A 24,763-nucleotide genomic window follows, 5' to 3' on the forward strand; every position below is an offset into this window, starting at 1 on the left:
TGACGCTTTGTTCAGCCTAATTTTAAGTGCCATTTGGTGGAAGGATTGTGGAACAGAAAGTTGTTTCCAGTTGATGTAGGTTTACATAATTTGTTTTGCTCTTCAAACACTACTTAAATTCATGATGAGATCTCTCCTCCAAAGGCATTTAAAATGTGTTAATTAAGACATTGTCAGCATTACACATTTTTCAACTAGAAGTTCTGTGCCCTTTGGAGCAGTTGTTCTGTACCCGCGCTGTGTCTCGGAGCAGCGATGGTCACTGCAGTTACTTTGGAGCTTACGGGAAGAGGCCGATGAGCTGCCAGCCCACTGCACTGCTGGGAACCTGTGCTCGCTTAACTGAGCAGCATCGTGGAGTTTAAAGTACGATTTATAAGAGAATAAAAATTGGACAAATCAAGAGCATAGTTTCGTTTACTTTTCAAACGGACTCATTGTACCTGGTAATTGTGTATTTTCTGAATACAGAAAGTGTGTAATTTGTAATACATATTGATCTGAACATTAAAAACCATATAATCTTCCTTTTTCTTCCCTATGGCACTTGTAATAGAGCACCACTGGAAAAAAAAAAACCCACATTTCAGATCAGATGTGCCTTTTATCTTTTTAGGAATATTTTGTCTATTACAATATTTATACATGACCACATTTAGTATAATAAATAACTATTTGTTTTGCAAGAGCTTACAGTATATTTTGTGAAAAAGAAGGAACTGGAGAAGGGCAGGATAGGACTCACAAAGATTGTTTAATAATTTTGTAGGAGAATGGGTTTGAAGTGGGACATGCGATTATGAAACCAGCCTTCCATCAGCTCATGATTCACAAAGAGTAATGCTAAATAAAATGATATGTTGCTCATGAACTCAGCCTTGGGGTTTGTATTTCCCAAACCATTTAACCATGGTGTAACTGTATATCCAGCAGAAAGCATCTCCTCTCATGGTTGGCCACAAAAGCCAGAAGAACAATTTTTTTATTATCATCATCCCCATTGCACATTCCATCAGTTTTTATGGACCTTCTCAGTGTCGCCAAGAACAAGAACGCAAAGAGGAAGGGCAGGGGCTGGTACAGGCAGCCACGGTTCTGATGAATGTTGCTCTGCCACGGGACGCTGCGCACGTTCTCCTGGTTGTGACGGTTCTGTGGTAGTTGCCACTTTCATACAACACTCTTGTGCCTCCCAGCTGAATGGCATTAACTACTTTGGAGCCGGTGGTTACGTAGATACCAGTTTTGGTTTTCCCTGTATGTATAGAATTTCACATGCTATTTTACTGTCCAGGTGGTCACAGTACTATCAGTGTAACTCTGCACAGTCAGCTTTTGGTTTAATAACCCCAAATGATTTTGTATTTCCAGTCTTGGTCACCTTGTAATTCATCTTCTTGCTAACTTGTTCACTGATTCTGAATAGCGGAGGCCTCTAGTAGTTGGTGCAAACACACACTCAAACATCACCTGCAGTGTGACCTTGCTAATCCAGGGAGAGAGAACAGTAACAACAGCTTCACTGAGTGGGCAGCTGTGCTGCAGGGCAGTGAAATGCCAGGAACAGTGATCCTGTCGGCCATGTCCTCTTTAAAAGGCCTGAGGGCCAAGTGCCAGCACCGGGAGAGTCTTTGGTACCTAAACCTGGGGCTGTCAGATGCTCCAGCCCTGTCTGCCTTAAGAGAAAAGTCAGTTTCACACTTCCCATACTGTGTTAACTTGCTGCAAACCTTGAAGTGAGGCCCTGCCACATAAACGTTTGTATCTGAGATAACACAAAGTCATGAAAAACACACGTATCCTCAGGTTTCCCTGGAAGCACTAGGAATCCCACACCTAACATCAAGTAGTAACATCTGTGTTTTTGCAGAAGATGCTGGGAAATGTAAATCCAGGTGACACAATTTGCAGTTGGAGGCCGCTTACCTTGTTTGTACTGCCCTTCCTCTTGTTAGCGACAGCAGTCCTTCTGTCTGCACAGCTCTTGCCAGGCACTGAGCACAAGGGACTCCTTTTGGAGCAACAGGTCAGTAGCAGTGGTTGAAAACCTAGAGGCTGGATTAGATGGATGAAGCAGATTTATTTGCTCTAGACAGGGCAGCCATGCACCAGCTAAACTCAGTTGAAGATACTGCAGCAGCAAGAGATTTTTCCTTGCTGCTGTTGTTCCAATGTGCCTCTATTGACTTTGCCACCAGCTGCCTGGGCAGGAAAACATCCCTCACAGTCACCAAGCCTGGGCAAGACACGAGGAACGCCAGACTTTGCTGCCATTGAAAACAAGAGGATCTCATCCATGTTTAAAGATGGCAATTTCAGAGCAAAAGCATTAGGGGGGAAGCACAGCCAGCTGTGGCCCAGGGTGGTCTTTTCAGCACTGCCCCACCGTTTGTCTAATGCACAGGTAGGTCTGATGGCAAAGCACAGAGAACCTAAAAAGAGGGAGTGCTCCTGGGTCCCCCCCCACCATTAACAGAGCAATAAAATGTCTCCAGCTTAGAGCAGAAGTGTTCTCTCTCACTATAATATAAATACTTTCATTACCAATTGGCTATAAAAAAGAGACCTCAGTAACCACCTGCCCTCCAGTTTGTTCCCTATTTTAGCACTAATGCAAAAGCTGAAGGCAAACAGCATCCTTACAGCCTTTGCAGGGGCTGCTGGATTTGTACTACCCATGTCTAAACCCCTACACAGGGAGACTTACTCCACTGCCAAGATGAAAAGAGCAACAAAGCCGCAGTTAACACAGAAGCCCTGTTTTAATTCCACCAGGCAAAGAATCAGGCTGAAGTAACTCAGACCACAACAACTTGTGTTGTCTAAACCAGTATTTTTCTCATGAACACAGTGAACGTACTCGCACTGCAACACCCAACATCAGTACGGAAAAAAAATTCAACATTATTTTGGTGTATGTGAAAACATCAGATTGCAAGGTATATCCTTCAATTTATTATTACTGAGACACAGAGCATGTTCCCAAACCTGAGAGGGACGAGTGACATTGCCAAGTCTAATGTATCACAGCGCTGACTCCATACACTGACAAGTCTCCACCTGGAGATCATTTATTTCTTGATCAAAACGTTCAGTTTTGAAACTGTTAAAAGCTGAGGAGCTGGGCTGAACCAAGGCTTTCTGACTTGCAGAGCCGAGTTGGAAAGATGATCCTGTAACTCATAATGTGTTACAATAATTTAAGACCACATTGTGTTCCTCACAGCACTAAAAAAAAAAGTGATGGCAACACATTTTAGATGGTAAGTCATTTGACAATGTACACTTTATTCTGATACAAAATAGAAATATTTTAACAAATTTCAATCCATTATGGACTATACTGAAATATTTAATTTTTCCATGCTATTTTTAAACTTGTTTAACCACAAGTTCTAAGATTGCAGCACACTAGCACCATTGCTCTTGAAGTCTTTGCCAGTTACTTTAACATATCATTGTGGTTCCAGTCTTGCGATATTATCTTCTACATGAAGGCCATTTTTCTTCTACGGAGATACTTGGATTACTTTAGTTCAGGAAAAAGCTAATCTTAGATAGAGATGGCAACCTGTAGCACCCACAGCAGAAAAAGAATCATCCATCAGATAACCTGAATTTTAGTGATACTCAAGATCTTTCATGCTCCACACAATTTAAGACACAAACACTTGTCAGAGACCACAGACTGATACGTGAGTGAATGTTCCACCGCAGTGCAGACAGCATATGAGAACATGTTAACGTCTTAAACACAGGAACCAAAGACAGCAAGTCAGTACATCACACAATCAATGTCTGAAAAGCTAGGAGCATTCCCCTGCCCACCTTAAATATTTAAAGGATATCAACATTAAGACACAGTGTCTAATTTCACTGTTCTATAATAGCAAAACACCTATCACATCTGCATCAACCAGGGCCCCTTTTGGGGAAATACATTATAAAGTACCATTTACTTTTATAATAGATTAACACACAGGTTTAGGTATCAAATAAACTTCTGCAGAACTGCAGCTTCGGGACCAATTCTTTGTAAACTTCCCATCTTTACCTCTCCAGTTACAGCTGCTGTTTTCAATGGCAGCCAGCACAGAAAAACTGAGCTGTGAAACCACGTTCTTAACTCTTGGACAAAGATCTACTTGACAAAGTACTACCTCAGGATGTGTTTGACAATGTTTCTTTCTGAATAAATTGGGATATGAATAATTGAAATTAAGCAAGTCAGTCTAACAAGGGTGTTATGAATGCAAGTGTGAAAATAATTCTAACAGTGTATCTAGTTCTATGTGTGGTGCAAAAGGACCTCTGTGCAGCACAGACAGGTCTGCAGCAATGTAGAAACCTGTCCTGTTAGGGCAGAGCTTTGTTCTATACACAGGCCTACTAATGGGATGCAAACTAGAGTTTCTGTTAAAACACTTTCAAGATTTTACTATTAAAAAATTGTAACACTCCTCCTCCCCAGGTACACAAGCATTTGCCCTCAACTGAGTAATCCTGAGGCAAGTGATGCTGCTCCCTGTCACCTGCTGCCATGCACAGGCGCCTGGGTGAGCTCCCCAGAGAACTGTGCCCAGCAGAGGAAAGCAAAAGTTTCCACCGTCAGCTGTAAGGACACTTGTCACCTCACTGCAACTTTAAAAATTCTTGCTCAACAAAAATGCTTGCCAATGTTGTGGTTTTTTTTGTTTTTTTTTTTTATTTAAAAAAAAAAAAAAATCTATCAACTCATTGTTGAGATTTCCACTAAGCAGCTCCTGATTACAAGAAAATCTCAATGTTACCATTGTAAACTTCACCCAAGTTAACTTGTAATTGTACATTATAAGGTCAACAGCTTGCTTTCTGGATGTTTACAGACAGCAGGTAATGAGGTTAAATACTTGAATCAGTCTGTGAACATGCAGAAGCCCCAGGTTAAACTGAAACGCACAGGTCCCATTTGACTTTATTTTCTGAGTAACTGGAGCATAACCAACACTAAAATAGAAACTGACTTCACAAAAGGAAGTCACAGACTCAAAAATACATTCATCAGTATAAATAGATACTAGACTATATAAAAGCAGTTAAAAATATTCCAGATCTGTAACAATCAAAGATGCAGAAAAGGAAATACATGTTCCAAGAGTTAAGAACCAGTGTGCACAAAAGCAGATTCCATGGTAAGTTCTCTCATTGCCATTCATCTGTATAAACATAGTTGTGCTTTCAGCTGGGTATTGGGTGACAGCACTGGCCTCCACTAAACTGGCCTGCCTGAAAGCACCAAAAACCTGAAAAGGAACTCCGAAGTGTACAGATAAATCCAAACCCACCTGGTACACCAAGACTCATTAATTAGGAGAGAAATCACTGCTCTAACCAGTGCCAAGGGCCTTTGCAGAACTGCAGCAGCAGCACATCACACTGCTGAGAACTGTGATGAATGAACCGCTTCAGCGTCTTCACCTCTCCAGGCTTCTGTAAGGCGGCTTTCTAGCACAAGGTACACCAAACAATTTCTCAAAACCCCCTTGAGCACACTCCCCATGGTAACTAATGCTCATATTTCATAACATTTATCATTTTGGTCTTGTCGGTCTTGGACACACAGCAATTTTGTACCTGCCCGGGACAGAAGATTCTTGAATAGCACTGTGGCAGCAAGCACCCCTCACCCAGCACAGGCAGCACTGAGTGACAGGCTGGAATACTTGCTCCTCAGTACTTAAGGCTTTCCTTGGTATTAAAAGGCTGGCAAAGGAAAGCCTAGAAGGAAATAAGGGTTAAGCAAGTGTTTTACTATGCACTACAAATCTTACCCAGTCAGAAACCTTCCATTGAAGAGGATGTGCAAGACATTGCCCATTTTGTCAAGCAGCAGCTTCATTCAACCTGAAAATTAAAGGAGATTACTCTTACCTTGTTTAACAATCTCCCACTACTCTTTATAATTCATGAAAAATTTTAAAGGCAAACCTTACCTATGCTCATTGCCCTTCCTTTCAGGTCTAACCGCTAGACCTATTGATTTTGAGTCAACTCAAGTAGCTATCACTCAAGGAGGTTCCAAAACGTGAAGAACTCTTGCTAGACTTTCTTCGATATTTCAGCTGTGATTAGCAGATTTAACTAGCCTCGGGACAGCTGCTCACTATCAGCACAGTATCTTATGCCTTCACTTGTCTGGAAGTTGAAGCTGCCGCTCCTGCTGCCTTGTCATTCTTTAATTATGCTGACTTCTCCATACTCAATAGGCTGCTGAAGTCCTGTCTTACGAGTCTCCTTAGCAAAGTATGGATCACAGAAGTACATCCTAGGTTCTTTAAAGCTGGTTAATCACTGTCCTCGCACCTTCCCACAACACAAACAACAGCTATGCTACCCCACCCACCTACAAAGCCATCACTTACATCCATCTCTTTTAACAGGTTGCATACAGATCTTGTTCATAAAGTTTATTATGACACTATTTTTCAAAGTTAACATTGTTGTCACAGTACAGCTACTGTTAAAAACAGTACAGGCCCTGTTAACAAGAACACTGTCAATACATTCTAAAATAATTTAGAAATACCAGATCAATTGTCAGAAGGGACACCAACCCCATCCTCCAGTTGTCCCTGCAATCAGATGCAGGCCCCGGGTACAAGTCTACACATCTAAGCATAGTGACGCACAAAGCAAGTCAGTAGTTGGGTGGCTCACTCCCTAGTGAGTTGTGTCTTAGTTTCCAATGTTTTCAAACTCCAAATGGGTTGTTTAAAAAAATGCCTTTATTGAAATACAACCTCCCCCCCACCCCAAGCCCAAATTAATATGTACAACAAAAGCGTTCACTAGATCACCAATTCTTGCTTTAACTTTAGAGATATTTTAAACTCCACAGAAAAGAATAAGCAAACTTTGAAATCCAGTTTGGAGACTACTGTCTTGACACCAGTTCCTTGGTTAAGTGTACTGCAGTCTAAATACACGCCAATAACAGTGTTTAAATAACATTGTTTAATTGTTTTTTTTTTCAAACAACACACTCATTTTTCTACTACTTCTTAAAATTATAATTCATTATTAATATGACTGATTATGCCTTTGAGCCATTTCACACATCTTTGCAGATTCATTCCTACACTGGAATTGCATTTACCTTATACTGCACATTGACCCAGAAGTGAAACAGGTGCGAATAATTCCAATACCATATTGTCAAGTGTTTGAGCATTTCTTCTATTGACTGGGTCCCTACTTTCTGAGTCTGAATTGACAGAAATCACTGTCCTGGCAATAGTTGAGAGAATTCACATCAGCTGAGAAAAGGACAGATGCAGTGCCTTAATTTGAAGGTCAGAAGTGAGAATGAAGTACAATTTCTAGCCATATGTGCTGATAAGATTTGCTACTCCAGTGCATCAAATCAAATTGTAACACACTATCATTCTACCTGTGGAAACTGAAGACTGTACCATTCTACATTGTGGCAAGTGTTTCTAGTCAGTAAAATACAACTAGATTGTGTTTGTTTTATCTTTGAGCTCTTACTTGAGCGTAGACGTTTGCAAGGGAAGAAGCTTGAAAACTATACTACTTAGAGCCCACTGTGGATGGGCTTTTGGAACGCGTTACCTGGGACTGTCAGTGATTACACCTGCGCTACCCTTGGCTCCCAGTCAGAAGAATGTGTCCAGAAAATTGCCTAGGGTGCATGCAAGAAAGTATATAGCCATTAAGTTATTGAGGAACACACCTATAACTCTCACTATGACGCCTCATTTAATTGAAACAGCGCAGTCTGGTGTGAGGGAGGGGGAAATGGGGACGAAGGAAGGGGATGAAAATTCCAAGCCACCCTCCCCAAAGTATAGTTTTATTGAAACAGAATCATTGTATATCCCAAGGAAACAGGCACTTGATTCCCCCCACCTTAACTTCTTGGGAATTACAATAAATATAAAAGTAAAAAGCAAGTTTCTTTTTCTCTTCACCCAAGACTTAAGCAACTGCAGTTATCCCTTATACATCTCAAATGAGACGGGAGACAGCTTTAATGTGTCTAAAGTTGGTCTTGTTAAAATATTTATCATGCCTTAATTTCTTGAAGCGCTAGTACTAATACAGAACTACAAATTAAAAAAATATGCACAAACCAAAAAGTAATTTGAAATTTTCATTAAGGTAAAGCTTAGTTCTATAATTCACAAACACTAATTTGAGTAACTCAATCCTAGTTATACATCTAAACAAACTATAATGCAACATACAGATGTTTTCCCTCTGTATGCCTATGTAACTCATGTCAATGACAGTTACATATATACACTGAGACTAGACCCCTTAAGACTGCAAATCAATAGGTGTTTCTATTGTTAACTTTAAATTAATACAAAATAGTAATTGAGAAATGCATTAATCCTCTCTATTAACTAACAAGGAAACACCCTAAACTACATTTTATTTCTGTTATAGAGTTCTCTGTACTAAATGTGGAAAAACTGAACTACACAAATATTGAAAAGTTAAAAATTCCTTAATTTCTTTATTCCTGGTACCACTACCACAATTTACAGGGCAATATACCTGATGTAATGGGAAAATAAAAAGAAAAAAGAAAGACAAAGCTACAACAGATAAAGACCTCAGGAATGTACATCTAATCGACACTACATTGCATTAATCAATAGCTGCACTTTTTGCAAACTGTGGCTATGACAGTCCTGAACAAGAAGGGTTTCCTGTTTAAGCTGCAGTAACTTTTCTGACTATGGATCATCGTTCCTTCTGTGGCAGATTTTACAGTTCCTCTAATGCATTTGGGACGACTGTCTCAAAGTAACCTGCAGCTTTCCTGACAACTCCTCGCTCTCTCTCCTGCTAAGAACTGTAGCCTGTTGAATACAGGATAAGAAAATTATTACTCTCAGTGAACAGTTGTACATCATTAATCATCATTAAAAATATGCATTGCACCTACCCTTTTCCTGGTAGCATTTTTAGAATCTTCTACCACCATAGCCCCCACTTCCACTTCCAGATCCATAACCACCTACAAAACACAAAGCGTACATGGAAATAATGAATAACAAGAAATTTTGCCCACAAAAGTATTTTCTGTACAAAATCATATTTACCACCATAGGGACTGCCTGAACTTCTGCCACCAAAGCTGCCACCACCTTTCATGGGACCATAGTTAGACTGCTGTTGTCCACTGTAATTGCCAAAATCATTGTAGTTTCCACTTCCACCATAATTACCTGAAAGAAATGCAGATTTATAAAGCCACTTTTGTTCAACACTTAGGACATGAAGCTTGCCAAATTATGACATCCAATGTGGATGTAAATTTTAATTGTTTAAAACAATTTGAAACAGAATTGCAAGCCTTTTGCATGCTACTTCTACTCACAATACACAAATTATGGAAGACCCTTAGCATTTTGAAGATTAGAAAGATCTCATTGAAGATGAAAAACATCACGCAATAACAGCAAACATATACAGATTTGAGTAGGTAATTTGATGTTAATGCAACAGGCCAAATTTGAGGCCTCCGAACTCAGAAAAGCACGAGCTTCACTGTCATTCTTCCACTGCTCAACACTTTGCACATATGACAACAGTGTTAACTACACACAATTTATTTGCTCTAGAAAGAGAACTGTAACACACATGCTGTATATAGACACCCAGAGGGCACAATGAAGTATGTAGCAGACTTTGTAGTTTGACTCCCCAAACTTGGGATAAACATTTAAGAACTTTGTATAAACTTAAGATTTCTAGTCCTCACAAAGGAGGATGTGGGGTACATGGTATTTGCCAGTAACAGTGTACTTCTAATGGTCAAAAGCTTCAAAATTCTCCTACTCTAGCTCCACACATTGATTTATAGTGGCTGCATTTTGAAAAAAAAGTTCCAGGCAAAACAATATTGTATAGGAAGTATATCAAAGCTGACCCAGAGGGGAAAAAAACTTTCCTTAAGTAACACAGCATTCTACATTAAGACCTAATTGTATAATTCCTTTTATGCAGTATCATACTTCAGGCATTGTACTACTCAGATCTGCCTTAAAAAAAAAAAGGATGTCTAATTAAAGCTGGCATCTTACCACCTCCAAAATTTCCTCCCTCGTTGTAGCCATCATATCCTCCTCCTCCACCTCCGTATCCACCACCTGGGTTTCCATACCCTGGTCCTCCTCCACCACCATACCCTCCTCTGCTGCCATAGCCAGGACCACCTCCATAGTTGCCACCTTTGAACAGAAGAGTCAAACAAAACACACCAAAGCTAAATACTGGTAAGAAAAAGACCCATTTAACAAAAAATACCCCCAAGAAACACACCAACACAAACATACAATAAAACCGTCCCACAATGTTTTCCCTGTATTATATTAATTGTGATTGCATAATTTATCTGAACTATTTAATCCAGACAAAAAAAAGCCCATTGGTTTATGTATACCCTTGAAGTACAATACTTAAAAGTTCACCACATGGACATGCTGCTACCACCACAACCATGCACTGTGTGTAATAACTGCCTCTTTACACAAATGAAATGGCTCAGTCAGTACTGTGTATCATTCTTTTATTCCTCTGAACAGAAATAACTCAGCAAGCAAAGCCCTCAAAAGAATTCTGGTTTATAGTTTTTATCTAGATATACAGCTTTATTTGAATGTCCAGTAGCTTTGACACACATGTATTCTTTTATAATCTCATAAAGCATATCTGAAATTCTTAGTATTCTAGACGGTGACCTGGCCTGCAACATTTTGATTGATTAGATCCAAACTGGGAAATGGTTCAAAAAAACACCCCAGCATCACTACAATGCATCTGCTTACAGAATCAGGACAAGTAACCACATACTACTTCCCTCATTTTTCCCTCTAGACAAAAACGCTACTTCCATAGCCATTTGTTAATTTCCACAGTTCTCTTCACATGCATTTGACACCCATCCAAACTTGACAATGAAAAAGATAATACTGAGCCATGGAAAGTCTAACAGTTGACAGAGAAGATTCTTGGTGTGTTAGCTGGTGGTCACTGCTTTATTCATTTTTAGTCATCTTAACCGACACCACAATCTTTGTTTAGTTCTAAATAATCATAAACAGCTGCCGTATGACCTCATGCCATAAGGTTATTTAAAAGGTAAATACAGGAGTATTTATTTTCCCTCCATCATTTTGTAGGGAAAACAAAAAAACTTTTAACTCTTCACAGCTCTACAACGTAGAAAAAATTATCACCAAAGCAGACTTGGTTTCCAAGGTGAAGTAAAGACTTACAGTTGCTTATAACATTGGGGGAAAAGGGAAAAAAAAAAAGAAGTGAACAATACACTTACCATCACCAAATCCATTGTATCCGTCACCACCCCCAAAGCTTCCTCTGCTCCCACCACCGCCACCACCACCCCCATAGCCTCCTGGAACACAAAACAGATGAGAATGTTTCCCTGAACACACGTGTTTGGTGTTTAAGCCAAGTGACACAGGAAACAAAAAAATAGAAATTGCATTCTATATAAACATTCCAGTCATTTACCTCTTCCACCGAAGTTTCCTCCTCGGCCAAAGTTCCCTCCACCACCTCCGAAGTTTCCACGGCCCATGAAATTGCCTGAGCCACCCCCACGACCTACAAAGTATTTGGCTTAAATTACATTAAATGAAAATCAGTTACCTAAAATAACCATGCACAACTCAAAACTCACCTCTCTGAGAGCTAGCAGTCTGCATCTCTTGTTTTGAGAGTGCTTTTTTCACTTCACAGTTATGTCCATTTATAGTATGATATTTCTGAACTGGAGAAAATTGTGAAACAGCAAAGAGTTAGAAAATCAAATCATTGAAACCAATATGCTGTAGAACTCTCACAGAAAGCTACTGTAAGGCATGACCACACTTAAAAAGGAAGTTTAAATCTATCCCATCTCTTAGAACAGTCAAGCAGTTAATTATGCCAACATCTTACATTCCACATTGTTGTTCTGAAATCTAACATTACACTTTTATGCTGTAAGTCATTTTTGCTGAAGAGTTACATACCAACAATTTTATCAACTGTATCATGATCATCAAAAGTTACAAAAGCGAAGCCTCTTTTCTTTCCGCTTTGCCTGTCCTCCATGACTTCTATGGTTTCGATCTTGCCATATTTCTCAAAGTACTCCCTTAAATTGTATTCTTCTGTATCTTCTTTAATTCCACCAACAAATATTTTCTTTACTGTAAGATGTGCCCCAGGCTTTACAGAATCCTACAACGCCAAAAATGACACTGAATATTTTAAATTATTAGGTAAAGATCAGAAAATAAGGTTGACCAAAACACTAACTTACCTCCCTCGAAACTGCTCTCTTTGGTTCAACCACACGTCCATCAACCTTATGTGGTCGAGCACTCATGGCAGCATCTACCTCCTCCACACAAGAGTAAGTCACAAAGCCGAAGCCTCTTGAACGTTTTGTTTGTGGGTCTCTCATCACCTGCAAAAACATAGGGGGAACTCTGCATTTCTGTACTTTACTAAGTACCTATATCTTTTCAAAAGCACAAATATTTGACACTTTACCACACAGTCCGTGAGTGTGCCCCATTTTTCAAAGTGCTCTCTCAAGCTGTCATCTGTTGTTTCAAAGCTCAGACCTCCAATGAACAGCTTTCTCAACTGCTCTGGCTCCTTCGGCTCGTGGCCCTACAAAATCAAAAACCAAACCATATTTTGAATACAAAACCAGAGTTAAAATTCCACAGAATTACTAAAAATTATCAGTGTACATGATAACTACAAATAAGTGGAATACATTTACATAAAAACAGTGACTTCTAATGGGTTTAGACAGCAGCATAATAAACACTTAATGAGGCGTGATTTTAATTAAAACCCTAACTAACAATTTAAGACTGCTCAAATACAAACAACAGTAAAGAGATTTCAATACGCTAAATAATTTGGTTGGTCCCCAGCCCCTCGGAAGCACATCCATTTTATGCCTATCTTACTTTCGAGTTGCACATTGCTCTGTAGGGATTAACAATGAAGCACTGCTAGATAAAGGGAAGTTCTAACACTTTATGAGGCATAATCATGAGGAACTATAAAAAATTAAAGAACACAGTGTACAAGAAAAAAAGGTTATTGTCCAAACTGTCTAATCTTTTGGGAAAAAATTTTGAAAGGTTAGTTTTATGCATTTTGAAGAAATTTATCAATTCTTAATTCCTTTAAATGGTAAATTTTGTACTCTGATCCTTTTGTAAGTTGAGTGCATGTGAGCAATGAAGTAGAAGTACATATGTGGTTTTCAGTGTTACAGGAGATACCTCTTAAATGGGAATCAACATGGACTTATGTCTTATAGGTTAAAAAAATGTCTTCAATAACAACTAATCAATGACCAGTAGTGGGTACAACCACTAGAATACAACTGGTACCTTGGCAAGCATTGTACAACAATTTTAATTGAAGCTCCTGACAATACCACCTACATGTGAGCAGTCACATTTTAAAATGTTCTAATTTTCAGGGTCTGGTTTTCTACAGCACAATTAAAGTGGGCCTACAAGTGCATTAGTGTTTCTGCTCTCTTTCAGTGCTGCATGCTTTTTTTTAGTTAGGCAGGGAACACCCCTGCACATTTGACAGCAGTTTATGAAAAATGATTTTACAACTTTCTTCCACCCCCAAGACAGAGAAGTCATATAAAAAGCAACCAGATTAAAATCTTATTTAACAAGCTGGTAATTTTGTGCTTGTAAAATACTCTGCAACAAGGTGCTGGCCAGATATGCTGCTGGGTAGCAATACTACATATGACTTCAATTCTGCAGCATGAATATGTAACAGGCTTCACTGTGTTTGCTGCAGTGGGTTAATCTAGACTAGATGCAGCATTAGCTTGAGAGGTGAATGATATAAAACCAGCCACAGATTTATACATGTAGATGTCTTGCTTCAAACCTGAAGGTAAAGTGCTTTCACCTCTGCCACAGTTCAAATAAAGGGGGTGGCAGCACTAGGCTTTGTCAGAAAAGTACACATCCCTTTGAGTGTAACACAACCACCCAAAAGAGCAAAGAATATTGTAAAGCAATACATGATACAAGAGAGAATTTCTGAATTATATACTGCTTTCAGGAAACCATTGGCTTATGATGGTCAGGTTGTACTGGAGGAAACAACACTCTTAAAGACTATGAAAAGCAAATCCCTGCTCTTACACCTGCTAAACTTGGTTAGAAAGAGCCCCACCATTTTCAGTAACAACTACCTCTTAAAGGCACTTTGTTACTACAGACATTATATAAATGATTAACAATCAATTGTTCTGTGACTACAAAGTAAAGCTGCTTTTCTGAGGTCTTCCAAGTGGTCTGCACTATGGAATAAAAAAAGAATTCTTCCTTCTAACTATACATAAACTTAAAATCTTACTGGGTGACACATTTAGTGTACATAGAAAGTATTCTAGGTTAAGTAAAATGTTGTTTTCTGTTGCTAATTGCACGTTTTTTAAAATCTACTGACACTAGTGGATTTTTAGCAGGGTTATGTTAAAGCTGGGAACATTAAGTATTTCACACTCTCCTATGCATATTAAAGGAAATCTATGACGTGAAATTGTAGAGCTCCGACTCATACAAATACAAAAACCTATATAAGGAAACACTGGACAGATTTTTTACAGTTCTCTGACACCCCTCAAGGCTATGGGGTTTTCAGTTGGCAACTCAGACTGCTTTTACCTTAAAAGAATGACCACACAACTCCTCAGGTCACTCCTGAAAGGAAAAGTGAAGCTCTTTTCTGCTCATTTTTATTATGTGCACATGAACTGCCATTCTCATATGGGAGGAAAAACACCTGCTGTTACAGCTTCTCTCATCTGTCAGAGAGAAATTATTCTCAGGACACACCTATGGTACACAAGCTCTCCACAGAAATAAAAGGCATCACTTTCTTAGGGAATTATTTGTTTTGGTTTTTTTTCAGGCATTTTGTTCTTAGTGAGGATGAGAATCTCTAGACTTTTCAAAGTGCTGCCCTCTGTCACACAAGATGTTGTTTCTCAGTCCTTCTGCCGCAAGCCAGTTATAAAAGCCATCTCTCCTGGGCAGCAAATTTTCAACAAAACATCTCTCCCTCCCTAGTGTAACTACCACACTGCTTCAGCAAGATCAGCAGGCTCCCTCCTACTCAGCTGACACTGTGGGCCAACACGCCATCTTGCAGCACTCCTTCACTCGGGGTGGGGGGGGTATCAGAATGCCCAGCCTGCCTGCAGCTGGCAAGACGCTTTGTTTCTCCCCCATAAGCAGTCTAAGGGACTTCCCAAACACACTAACAGGCTTCGCGGGGGCGGGGGACTTTCTCTGCAGCCTTGACTAGGGACTCCCTCCCCTGAGCCCGAGTCTTGCGCAGCACTGCCCGCCGCCATTTTGTGAGCGGTCTCATCTCCTCCACCCTCAATATGGAGCCGGAGGGGCGGGGCCACGGGCCGCGCGCGCGCCGCAGTGGCGCCACGGGAGTGTACGGAGTGGGGGGGGCATTACGGGAGCAGCTGGTTCCTCTGCTCGCCCTTCCTGGCCAGCAAAACCCTATTACCGGTTCCTGCGTCCTACCTAGAGCCCCGCACGCTCAATGCAGTCTAACTGTGCCTCTCATACGAGAGGAATTAAAAAAAGGCAATTAGCAGCCTCCCCGCCAGGGTTCCTGTAAAAATCTGAATCTTTGCAGAAATCCCAGGACCTTCTGACAATGCTGCTGCAGACACACGCTGCCTTTATTCAGAGTTTGCTATTAACCTAACTTCTCTACAGCAGGGGTTTTGAACAATCAGCCCTTTGGAGCTGCAGTGTTTCTCTCTAAAGGCACTGTTTTCAGGAGAGTGCTCCAGTGCACCGTAGGCTCTATGAACCTCCTACAAGTGCCCACAAAATATGTGGCACTGCACCCACGCTCACCTGCGCCTAAACCTGCGCGGTGAGACTGCTCTGTGCCCTGGCAGCTCAACCCTGCATTGCCTTCTGCAACCAGAAAGCTTACAAACATCTGGGGCCTCCTCAGATTGCTCTGTGAAGCATATTCTGTAATAACTTAAAGTACACTCTAGCCAAAGCTACTTTTGTAAACTACAAGAGCTCATTTTGCAGGCAGCAGAGTGACCCCAGTTACATTCTGTCCAAAGTCCAAGAGCAGTGAGACAGTTACAACACACCTTCCAGAAGCTGTACTTCAATACAAAACAACCAGATACATGCAATTCCGACAAGTTTTGCTCTTAATTCAAGTGCATAGCCCTCCCCACACTGCAGTAGTGTATCATTCCAGAAAAAGTTGAACTAGCTAAAATATTCAGGCACGCTGGAAAAATAATGTTAGAAAGCAAACAATCAGAAAATGTCTCAGTTATAAGCTGCATAAACATATTTAATACCCTCTTTGCTGATCTTAAAACTGAGTTTATTTTCTGAAGGGTATCAAGATTTTTTATTCCCCCCTCCCATTTCCACACCCTGCCCCACAGTAACTAGCTCCCATCCTCCCAAAACAGCCCCAACATCTTCTCTATACTACGCACCTTATTCAGTCTACGGTATTTCTGCTAGAAGCAAAAGAAAACAGTTATTTTTACTTAGTACAGCCTCGCTTTCATTTGCAGTGACTATTAGGCAACCATTTTTATTAAAAAAAAAAAAAAAAAGAAAAAAAAAAAGGAACCTGTCTTCATTCCCACTAAAAACAGGATTTTGAAGATAGGAAGGAATCAAGTTCCTGCAGATACTGAGGATGCATTAATTTCTTAAAAAAAAAAAAAAAATAAACCTTGCTTTAATCAGAAGACATACATTTCATTAGTTTTGTTATAACAGAAAACTAAGAAAGCAAAATATCCCCACTATGCTTAACACCCCACCCCTTAAAATTGTAAGTAACATACTGCAATTTAAAGTTACTCCACTAATATGGGGATGAAGAAGGTAGGAAGCAAGCTATGAATTAATACATCAGGTAAAAATGGTTAAGGTGGTTTTTTTAATCTTTAGCCCTTATAGCTACTTTTTAATTTTAAAAAACAAGCAATCCTCTCACCTGTGAGGATCGTCTTCCTTTCCTCTTGTAGTCTTCCACTTCTCTCTCTTCCTTAATAGCAGCCATTTTGGAAGGGTACTCTACCTCAGCCTTTCTTTTAGATCTAGGAAACCTAGAAAACAGGTTGGATAAGTCAGTACTTACCCCAAATGCTGTGGAGCGAGGCCTTCTGGGGCTGTAACGCATGGGTGTAGCTTTATGGGAGGAAACAGGAGAGGGGTGAAAGCAGAAAAAAAAAAAAAAAGTATTTAAAAGAGTAAAGTTAAAATCCTCAAGCTCTTTTGCTCACAATTAAGCAGAGTTGCAGAGGGAACACCTGCTGTCCTAACAAAGGTCTTTTTACAGCTGTTGGAATAACTAGGTAAAATAGCAAACAACTTATGTCCATTACTGTCTTCCCTAACTATCACGAATACCACTGGCACAGGGCAAGCAAATTCCACCTTTGACACCCAAGCCCACAACATAAATCAAATTTTACTTCTCCATATTTTAAATCCAGAATTTTTTTACATTTTGCAAATACTGCTTATTAGAATTATCTTCTGTGTAACCTATTTTAATCAGTGACCCAGCAGCCTACAAAACTAGAATACCAGAGGATGTGTTACTTGTTTTCTGTATTGAAAAATAATTTCCACTAACACCAGTGCAAGAATCCTTTACTGATTCTATTCTTGCAGCATCAAAAGTTTTACCACTTGATCCTCAGCAATGTGTAGCACTAACCATCTCCAATACTTTTCCTTCCAAGTAATATATTCAATTACTACCCTGTACTCTATTCACATGCCCAACTATTCACAATAAATGTTATGTATCACTACAAAAATCAGGTATTTCACAAGATAAGCTCAATGAATCTGAATCTAAGCACTCAAATTAAAAAAAAAAAAAACAACAAAAACTTTCCTTTAGTTTTTATTATTTCAAGTTTCCTTAGATCATTAAGTTACCTAATTTGTCTTACTACACTATATTAGCATCTTTGGCTACAGTCCATCACTACTTTGGATGTTTCTTTAAACTTTATTACAGTAGCCAAAATAGAATACTGTCAATCAAATAAGATGCTTCTGAAAAACTATATTTGTGCTACATTAAAATAATTGAAATTTACAAGATTAGATGTATATTTCAGTAGGGTTTTTGTTTAGGTTGTGCTTTGTTTGTTGTTTTTTTTTCCATTATTATTCCTGCAAATACTGCATAGGGAAGGCAGACAGGTCTCTACTAATGACCAATATGTACCATTACTCAGAGTGAAAATTATTATTTAATGTAATTTCATGTTAAAATCCCTCGTCAAAATAAAGTCAACTGTGAAATCATGAGTATCATGATTTAGTGTATTGACAGTTTTAAAGGTTTGAAGAAATAACACCAAAGTGTTTGTATTATCTTCAGTTCCTTTCTATACAATGTTAAGCCCGCTCTTGAAATCCTTTAAGTGAAACATCAGTTTGATTCAGGAGGCATCAGGATACAAAATGTTTCAAATGAGCATACAGGGGAGGTATGAAACAACACTGACAACTCAAGGGCTCTCAAAAAAGTACCTGTACAGCAAAATGAAAGTTGGGGAATTGTTAGGGAGGAAAGCTATAAGCCTAACTAAGTTTTTAAGTAAGAGCATGCAATCGCTCCCAGATTTTGTCACCTGCTGCTTTCCCCAGTGAGGCTCCATGCTGGCCAGCATGAAGCTCTCAGGGAAGGTTTCTGCCATGATGGCCCACAAGAGTTGCCTCCTTGCTGATGGATACCATTAGCTGAAGTGGAACACAGCCCTGTTTAGCCCTATTGCTACTTTGTCTGATACAAAATTGTTTTAAAAAATGCTGTCAATATTAGCTTTATTATACTTAGCATCAAGAAAATACTATATTCAGCTCTAAATAAAAATATTCACAACATTTTTATCAGCCAAGTCAAAGTAGCATTGAAACAGTCAAATACCGCAAGTTAGCTACAGAACTGAAAGTAGTCTGAGAACAAATCTGTTCTTTTAAGGAGCAGAAAGTCACTAGGAGATGCCTCATTACTCAGAAGAACTTATAATGCTACTGTATCTCTTACAGAGACAAGTAAAGAGGCGAAACAGACGTTTCCAGGATGGAAGTTCACCTGTCCATCCAGAGACTACTATGGAGATGTGTTGATCCTTTGGTAAAAAGCTACATTGGACCTAATGTGCATACAATGTATCATGCCAAACCTAAGAGTCAAAGCAGAAAAATACATTTTCAGCTCCGTGTTGGCAGTTTATTCCCAACGCCAATAGGAACGTCTGCTGAGAAAAAACAAGAATATTTTAGCTTAATAACTTCTGTGGTGGGTTTCCAAGCTTCCAAGCATGTTCAAATGATCATAATCCTTCCCACTTGTCAAACTATTCAACAACCCTGAAGAAACTAAAACAATTGTTTACATGGAAAAGTTATTTTTAGCTGTTTTCCTAGGGGATCCAATTTCTTTTCTGTTTTTAATGTAAGAACAGAAATTAGCGTGACCTGTTGGTTTCTCTGTTCTCAATTCTCTTACGTTTCAGCTTGCAATGAAGGGGGTCAAGAGAAAAAAAAACAGCAACAACAAAAAACTGCAGCATTTTTGCTTGCCATATCTTGAAATACTTGAACAAAAAGGCATCGTGACAGTATTTTCCTCTGTATGTTGACGTGCATTTAACCACAACTTCATTAAAGTTGAGGAAAATTTGAAGCAAGGTTTGTGAAGGACTGCTTCGTGTGGCCCGCCAGGATCACGGTAGGACTCGGCCAAATGTCGTGGCTCTTGTGCGTGTGTGGCTGAGGGAGCTGATAAAGGAAAATGGGAAGCTGAGAGCCCTCCTGCTTTCCCGGGCAGCAAGAGCTCCCTGCACGTGGGAGCCCTCCCGGAAAGGGGGTGAAGGATTTTAGGGAGGTGCTGCAACGTGTGCCAGCATTCCTTAGCGAGAAGCAGGGAACTTCACTAAACGACCTTAATGCTTTAAAAGTCTGTTCGAGGAAACTGAGCAGGAAAGCCATCTCCTTGGCGCACTACTCCGGGTAGCTTACGTAGGGAGGGCAGAACAACGACACACGCATGTGTGTGCCCCAGTTCTCGCCAGTCTCTCCCGAATACGCGCCCGGGTGTTTCTGTGTGCCCCAGGAGAGCTAAGCAGGCCGCTGCTACCCACAGCCCCGTCTCCCGCCGAGGGCCAGGCCCATCCCCACGCTCCGCAGCGAAATGGCGGCCGGCGCCGCGGTGCCCGCGGGGCCGCAGGGCGGAAGCGCAGCCTCTCCCGCACCCTCCCTCTTCCTGCCAGCAGCCGCCATTGCGGGCTAATGCGCCATCTCGCAGAGAAAAAACGCGTCTGGTGCGCGGTAAAAACGCTACAAAGAGGCGACGGCCGCTCCGAGGCCGAGGGGCACCGTTACGTGATCCCCTTCCCCCGCCGCGCCCAGCGCCCCCCGTTCCCGCCCGGGAGCTTTGCCGGAGAGCTCAAGCAACACTACCGCCGAGGGGGGTGAGGAAGGGGAGGAGGCCGCTTCACGTCCCTTCCACCTGCGCCTCGGCCGGGCCCGGTGGGCCGTTACCTCCATTTTGTGACCAGCCTCACCTCCTACAGCGCCAACATGGAGCCGAGGGGAGAAGGAGGGGGGTCACGTGGCGGGAAGGCGGGCTCCAGGCACCGCGCGACAGGGCGCGAGGGGAAAGCCAGCAGCTGCGCTCGCGCGGCGGCCGTTAACCGCTTTCTTCTCCGCGCCCGCCGCCCCTCCCCCCGCGTGCCGCGAGAGCTGGGCTGCGCTCAGTGCAAAGGCCCCTTCCTCACCCAGAGAGGGGGAAAGAACGGGGACAGCCGGAGAGGGGAGGCGGGGAGGGGGTGCGAGAGGAGAGAAAAGAGAAGATATAACCGTGCCAGCGTTCGGATAAGCGCCTTCCCGCCCTCGTCGGTCCCACGCCAGCCGCCGGCCTCGCGCACTAACCGCCGCCCGCTGAGGGGGTGGTGACGCCGGCGCGCAGCCGTGACTGGTGCGCACAGGCCGACCCCGCCTCTCCCCGCCACGTCAGGCCGCCCGCCGGCCCCGCGGCCTCCCCCCGCCACTGTCGCCCGCCCCCGCGCCGGCCCAGAGTCCTGAGCGCAGCCTGCGGCCTGCAGGGCGTGTCGTGTGTGACTGCAGCCATGGGGGTGCTGAGCGGGAGGGTAGCCCGTGAGGGACAATGTTGATTAGACACGTTAAAATACTTTGTGGAAAAGAAACGAGAAGAAAGGGATGTGATACACAGAGAGGACTTGTGCAGGAGGATATATCAGGTTATGCCTGATGCGCCCAGAACTTTCTGAAGTTACTTCTCTCTCCACACATTGTTTTTATTCTGGAGGTGCTGCAAAGAGGAAATAAGAAAAATATTCACTCTCCGGAGACTGTTTAGCACTCACCCTTTGAAAGTGAGGGCAGGTTAGTCTATTTCTGGTTGAATACCAAAATATATCAAAGCAGTGAGTTTTATAAACTTTCCTATGGTTTCTTAAACAGAGGCAGTGCCCATATCTTTTAATGGTGTTTGTCATCATAAACTAGCATAGAGAGTTCAAAAGAAAGGGGTGTTCTGCAACAATTTTGTATAGAACAAAGCAGAGTTAAGCACATACGTAACAATTTTTTTCTTTATCTGGAAAATGACGTAAGGAAAAACAGCGTTGCAAAAACTTACCCTTAAAGTCAGAGTTCCTTCAGTCTTGATTCTCTCACAGTACTAGTAGCTATTTCAGTAGAATGACATAACACCTAGGCAGGAGGTGTTGGCACTTACTCTCTTTAAATATATCTTTTTGCTATATAAAGGAGTAAACCAGTTGATGTAGTTTTACTGAAAGATTTGTAGGTGTGTGCCCCTCATCTGAAATACTTGCATAAAAGGGTTATGAATCACTAGGAGTTCAGTATTAACTGCTAATTTAATTTTATACCCTTACCCTGCAGTTCTCTCAAAAAAAGAGGAAAATATAATCTTCGAGTTTCATATAGGTATGTTTCATTTTTGCAATGTCAGAACCTGTTTCACTTCTCTAACTAAAGAGAATTTTCTTAATATGTAGAGGAATTCCCAATAGGTTTAGAAACGTTCTGCCCACTATTGTGTATAGAAGCTGATAGAAGTTTTTAAACTATTCCTAGATTTTTATCTCTGTGAGAAGATGACTTCCTAGAAAGTAAAACCCACTGGAAATCTCAACAGCTTCCAGATATTCTTTGCATCAAAGCCAGACCAAACAATTTCTCATCTTCTTTCTCTCAACCAAGCAAACCACGCAACTTTTTATTTCAAATAAAATTCTTCATATATGTGTCTTTTATGTTGCTGTTCTCTTATGCCTCTTCCCCCAAGGTGAGAATACTGTGAAACAGACAATTAGTACTGGCTTATTGTATCTCCTACTTTAGAAGGTTGTTCTGTTTTACAAAGGAGCTGCCTCCCCAAATTTGAAGCATACCATACCTTTATTAGTTTGATTGTCATTCATTTCACAGCTATGTGTCACTCATGAATCCTGATTGTCTTGCAGTCTCATTTGGTTGCACAGGCATAGGTAGATCACATTTGAATTCTATAGTTTCAGTTCACAGTTGTCCTCGCCTATGAGTAATCAGTTTTACAGAATGTGATAATTTTATAATATAATGCTTACTGCACTGACATAAAAGACAAGGCAGTAAATGAGGGAGATGCCCATTTTACAAAGATTCACAGTTGCTGATGAAAATTATCCACAAGATTGAGGTCTTAGATGAAAAATAATAATTTTGATTTGAGGCAAACAACTTTCTGCTAGTAAAGTGTTTTCAGGTTGGTTGTTATCTAGTAGAATATTGCTGATGTATTTTCATAGTAAGATGTAGTTTTCTATTATGTAGCAGATGCAGTATTGGTGATCTATGCAGATGCCTAACATGCTTTTCTTTTTTGCTAGCAGTGTTTGTAAACATGTACTCTCCTCTTTGTAAGCCAATGGAACAGTTCGTACCTTGTTAAACAAAACATTTGAAAGGCTTTTAACTTTTATGTATTTATGTGGCTGAAATGTTGGTTTATTTTCATTATCCTTTTTTGTTGAGGATTTGTTGGAGGTTTTGTTGCTTGATTCTTACATGGCATTTGTTTGTAAAGTGAATCTTTGGAATGTAAATATTGTTGGTGAAATTGGCCAAAGTTTGGTTTTAGTTTTACACAGAGATTAGGATGGGAATATGAAATTGATTTTGAATTCTAGCCTCCAGAATATTGATGTTAATAGAGCCAATTCATTGAACTCGATATATTGAATAGTTTCCTTAACATTTTTCCCATTTGTTCTGCTCTTCTTTAGATGCCAATTAAATCTGAACATATTATACTAGACTTCTGCTCTCTCTGTGTTTTATCTGTGTTTTCTTCTTAACATTTTATTTGCTTGAAGCCTCCTGACACAAATTAAAGGGAGAAGTGTCCATTTGGGATAATATTAGGAGTAACCAAACAGTAAAACCTCTAGCAGTGAAGGGAAGACAGCTTGCTGAGATGCCATTATAATATAGTTTGGCTCTGTGACTTTATGCACAAGGATTTCATGTTTATTGTCTAGATCGTAGGATAGGGCAAATTCTGCTACTAGCAAAATTATGCACTAGACAAAGTATAAAGCTTCATGTAAAGTGTCAACAATAATATTTAAGGAGCTTACCTGAGATAAGTATGGCTAACATTCTATGCTGCTTGATTTACACAAGGGTCTGGGGTAAATTAGGGATTTCTTAAAAGCAATACTTTTTAGTGCTATATATTTTGTTAGCAAACATACATTTTATTTAAATGTAGATCAAATAGAAAGGGGTATATGTATTGTTAGGGGAAAAGATAATTTGATAGCCACTTACAGTTGAAAACTCTAGGTAAAATGTAATTTAATATGTTGTATTTGAGATGCCAGTGCCTCAGGAGTCAGCCATGCTAAAAATTGTGTAATAAAATCATAGCAGCTTGGAAAAATGGAAGAAATACACGATTTGTAGTATAATCCTTAATTGGGATTCATGTTGTTTACACAGGAAGAAAAAAAACATTCATGTTGTTTACACAGGAAGAAAAAAAAACAAACTCGAGATGCAGAAGAAAGAAGAAACACGGAGGATGTAGCAGGTAATATCTGCTGTTCTTGACATCAAAACTGTAAAAAATAATACATTATTATACTTGATCTTAGTGTTCATTCTTTGTTACTAAGTTTTGGAAAACACTAGGTAGCATTAACTGTGCAACTAAATAAATAGTAAGTGTTATTTGGCACATTTTATTAAGACAAGGAACTGCAGGTGGATTTCCTGCTTGCCTACATATCTGTACAAGAGAGTGGGGCAGGGGAAATAAATCTTGTTCTTTCCTTGACTGCAATGCAGATCTGGCTCTGGGAGGGGTTTTCATATCCGCACGGCTCAAACACATGGTCAGTGTTCAGCCAATAGTTAGCCTTACATCTGGCACTGAATTTGTGTGGCTCATAATGCCTTCTCTGACTGCTAAATGTGAAAACCTCACCCTTTTTTTTCTAAATTAAATTTACATATATTCTTTAGACTGTGATTTATAATTTTAACTGTTCATCTGGTATACACTGTAGCTACCCTAACAACTGCTTTGGCAAGGA

At 40.5% G+C, this 24,763-nt stretch overlaps 1 protein-coding gene across 15 annotated transcripts; it reads right to left on the minus strand.

Moving 5' to 3' along the window:
* Nucleotides 1-338: 338 nt before the first annotated feature.
* HNRNPA3 (heterogeneous nuclear ribonucleoprotein A3) lies at nucleotides 339-21,126 on the minus strand. 15 transcript variants are annotated; one of them, XM_082056994.1, is made up of 15 exons: nucleotides 20,994-21,126; nucleotides 17,101-17,212; nucleotides 16,589-16,609; nucleotides 12,580-12,702; nucleotides 12,347-12,493; nucleotides 12,054-12,264; nucleotides 11,720-11,809; nucleotides 11,551-11,658; nucleotides 11,351-11,431; nucleotides 10,098-10,244; nucleotides 9,114-9,239; nucleotides 8,957-9,028; nucleotides 5,973-8,870; nucleotides 5,811-5,883; nucleotides 4,718-5,613 (listed from the first exon to the last, which is right to left on the minus strand). In XM_082056994.1, exons 2-12 carry the CDS (start codon nucleotides 17,164-17,166, stop codon nucleotides 8,976-8,978), a joined length of 1,173 nt encoding a protein of 390 aa, XP_081913120.1. In that variant the 5' UTR covers nucleotides 17,167-17,212; nucleotides 20,994-21,126; the 3' UTR covers nucleotides 4,718-5,613; nucleotides 5,811-5,883; nucleotides 5,973-8,870; nucleotides 8,957-8,975. The 15 variants fall into 15 exon arrangements, with proteins under 15 accessions (XP_081913119.1, XP_081913118.1, XP_081913120.1 ...); XM_082056983.1 differs by having other exon boundaries at nucleotides 11,551-11,643; nucleotides 16,589-16,612; XM_082056996.1 differs by having other exon boundaries at nucleotides 10,101-10,244; nucleotides 16,589-16,612.
* Between the last annotated feature and the right edge of the window lie 3,637 nt (nucleotides 21,127-24,763).

The sequence above is a fragment of the Streptopelia decaocto genome (genome assembly GCF_964273445.1).
Source record: "Streptopelia decaocto genome assembly, chromosome: 6".
Taxonomy (NCBI): domain Eukaryota; kingdom Metazoa; phylum Chordata; class Aves; order Columbiformes; family Columbidae; genus Streptopelia; species Streptopelia decaocto.

Bases quoted from the DNA above. Each gene is read 5' to 3' on its own strand.
- HNRNPA3 (XM_082056993.1), bottom strand. From the start codon at position 17,166: ATGGCTGCTATTAAGGAAGAGAGAGAAGTGGAAGACTACAAGAGGAAA. The intron at 12,494-12,579 runs GTAAAGTGTCAA...ATGTTTTTGCAG, and splicing joins GCACACTCACGGACTGTGTG to GTGATGAGAGACCCACAAAC. The intron at 11,810-12,053 runs GTATGTAACTCT...AATTTTCTCCAG, and splicing joins TACAGTTGATAAAATTGTTG to TTCAGAAATATCATACTATA.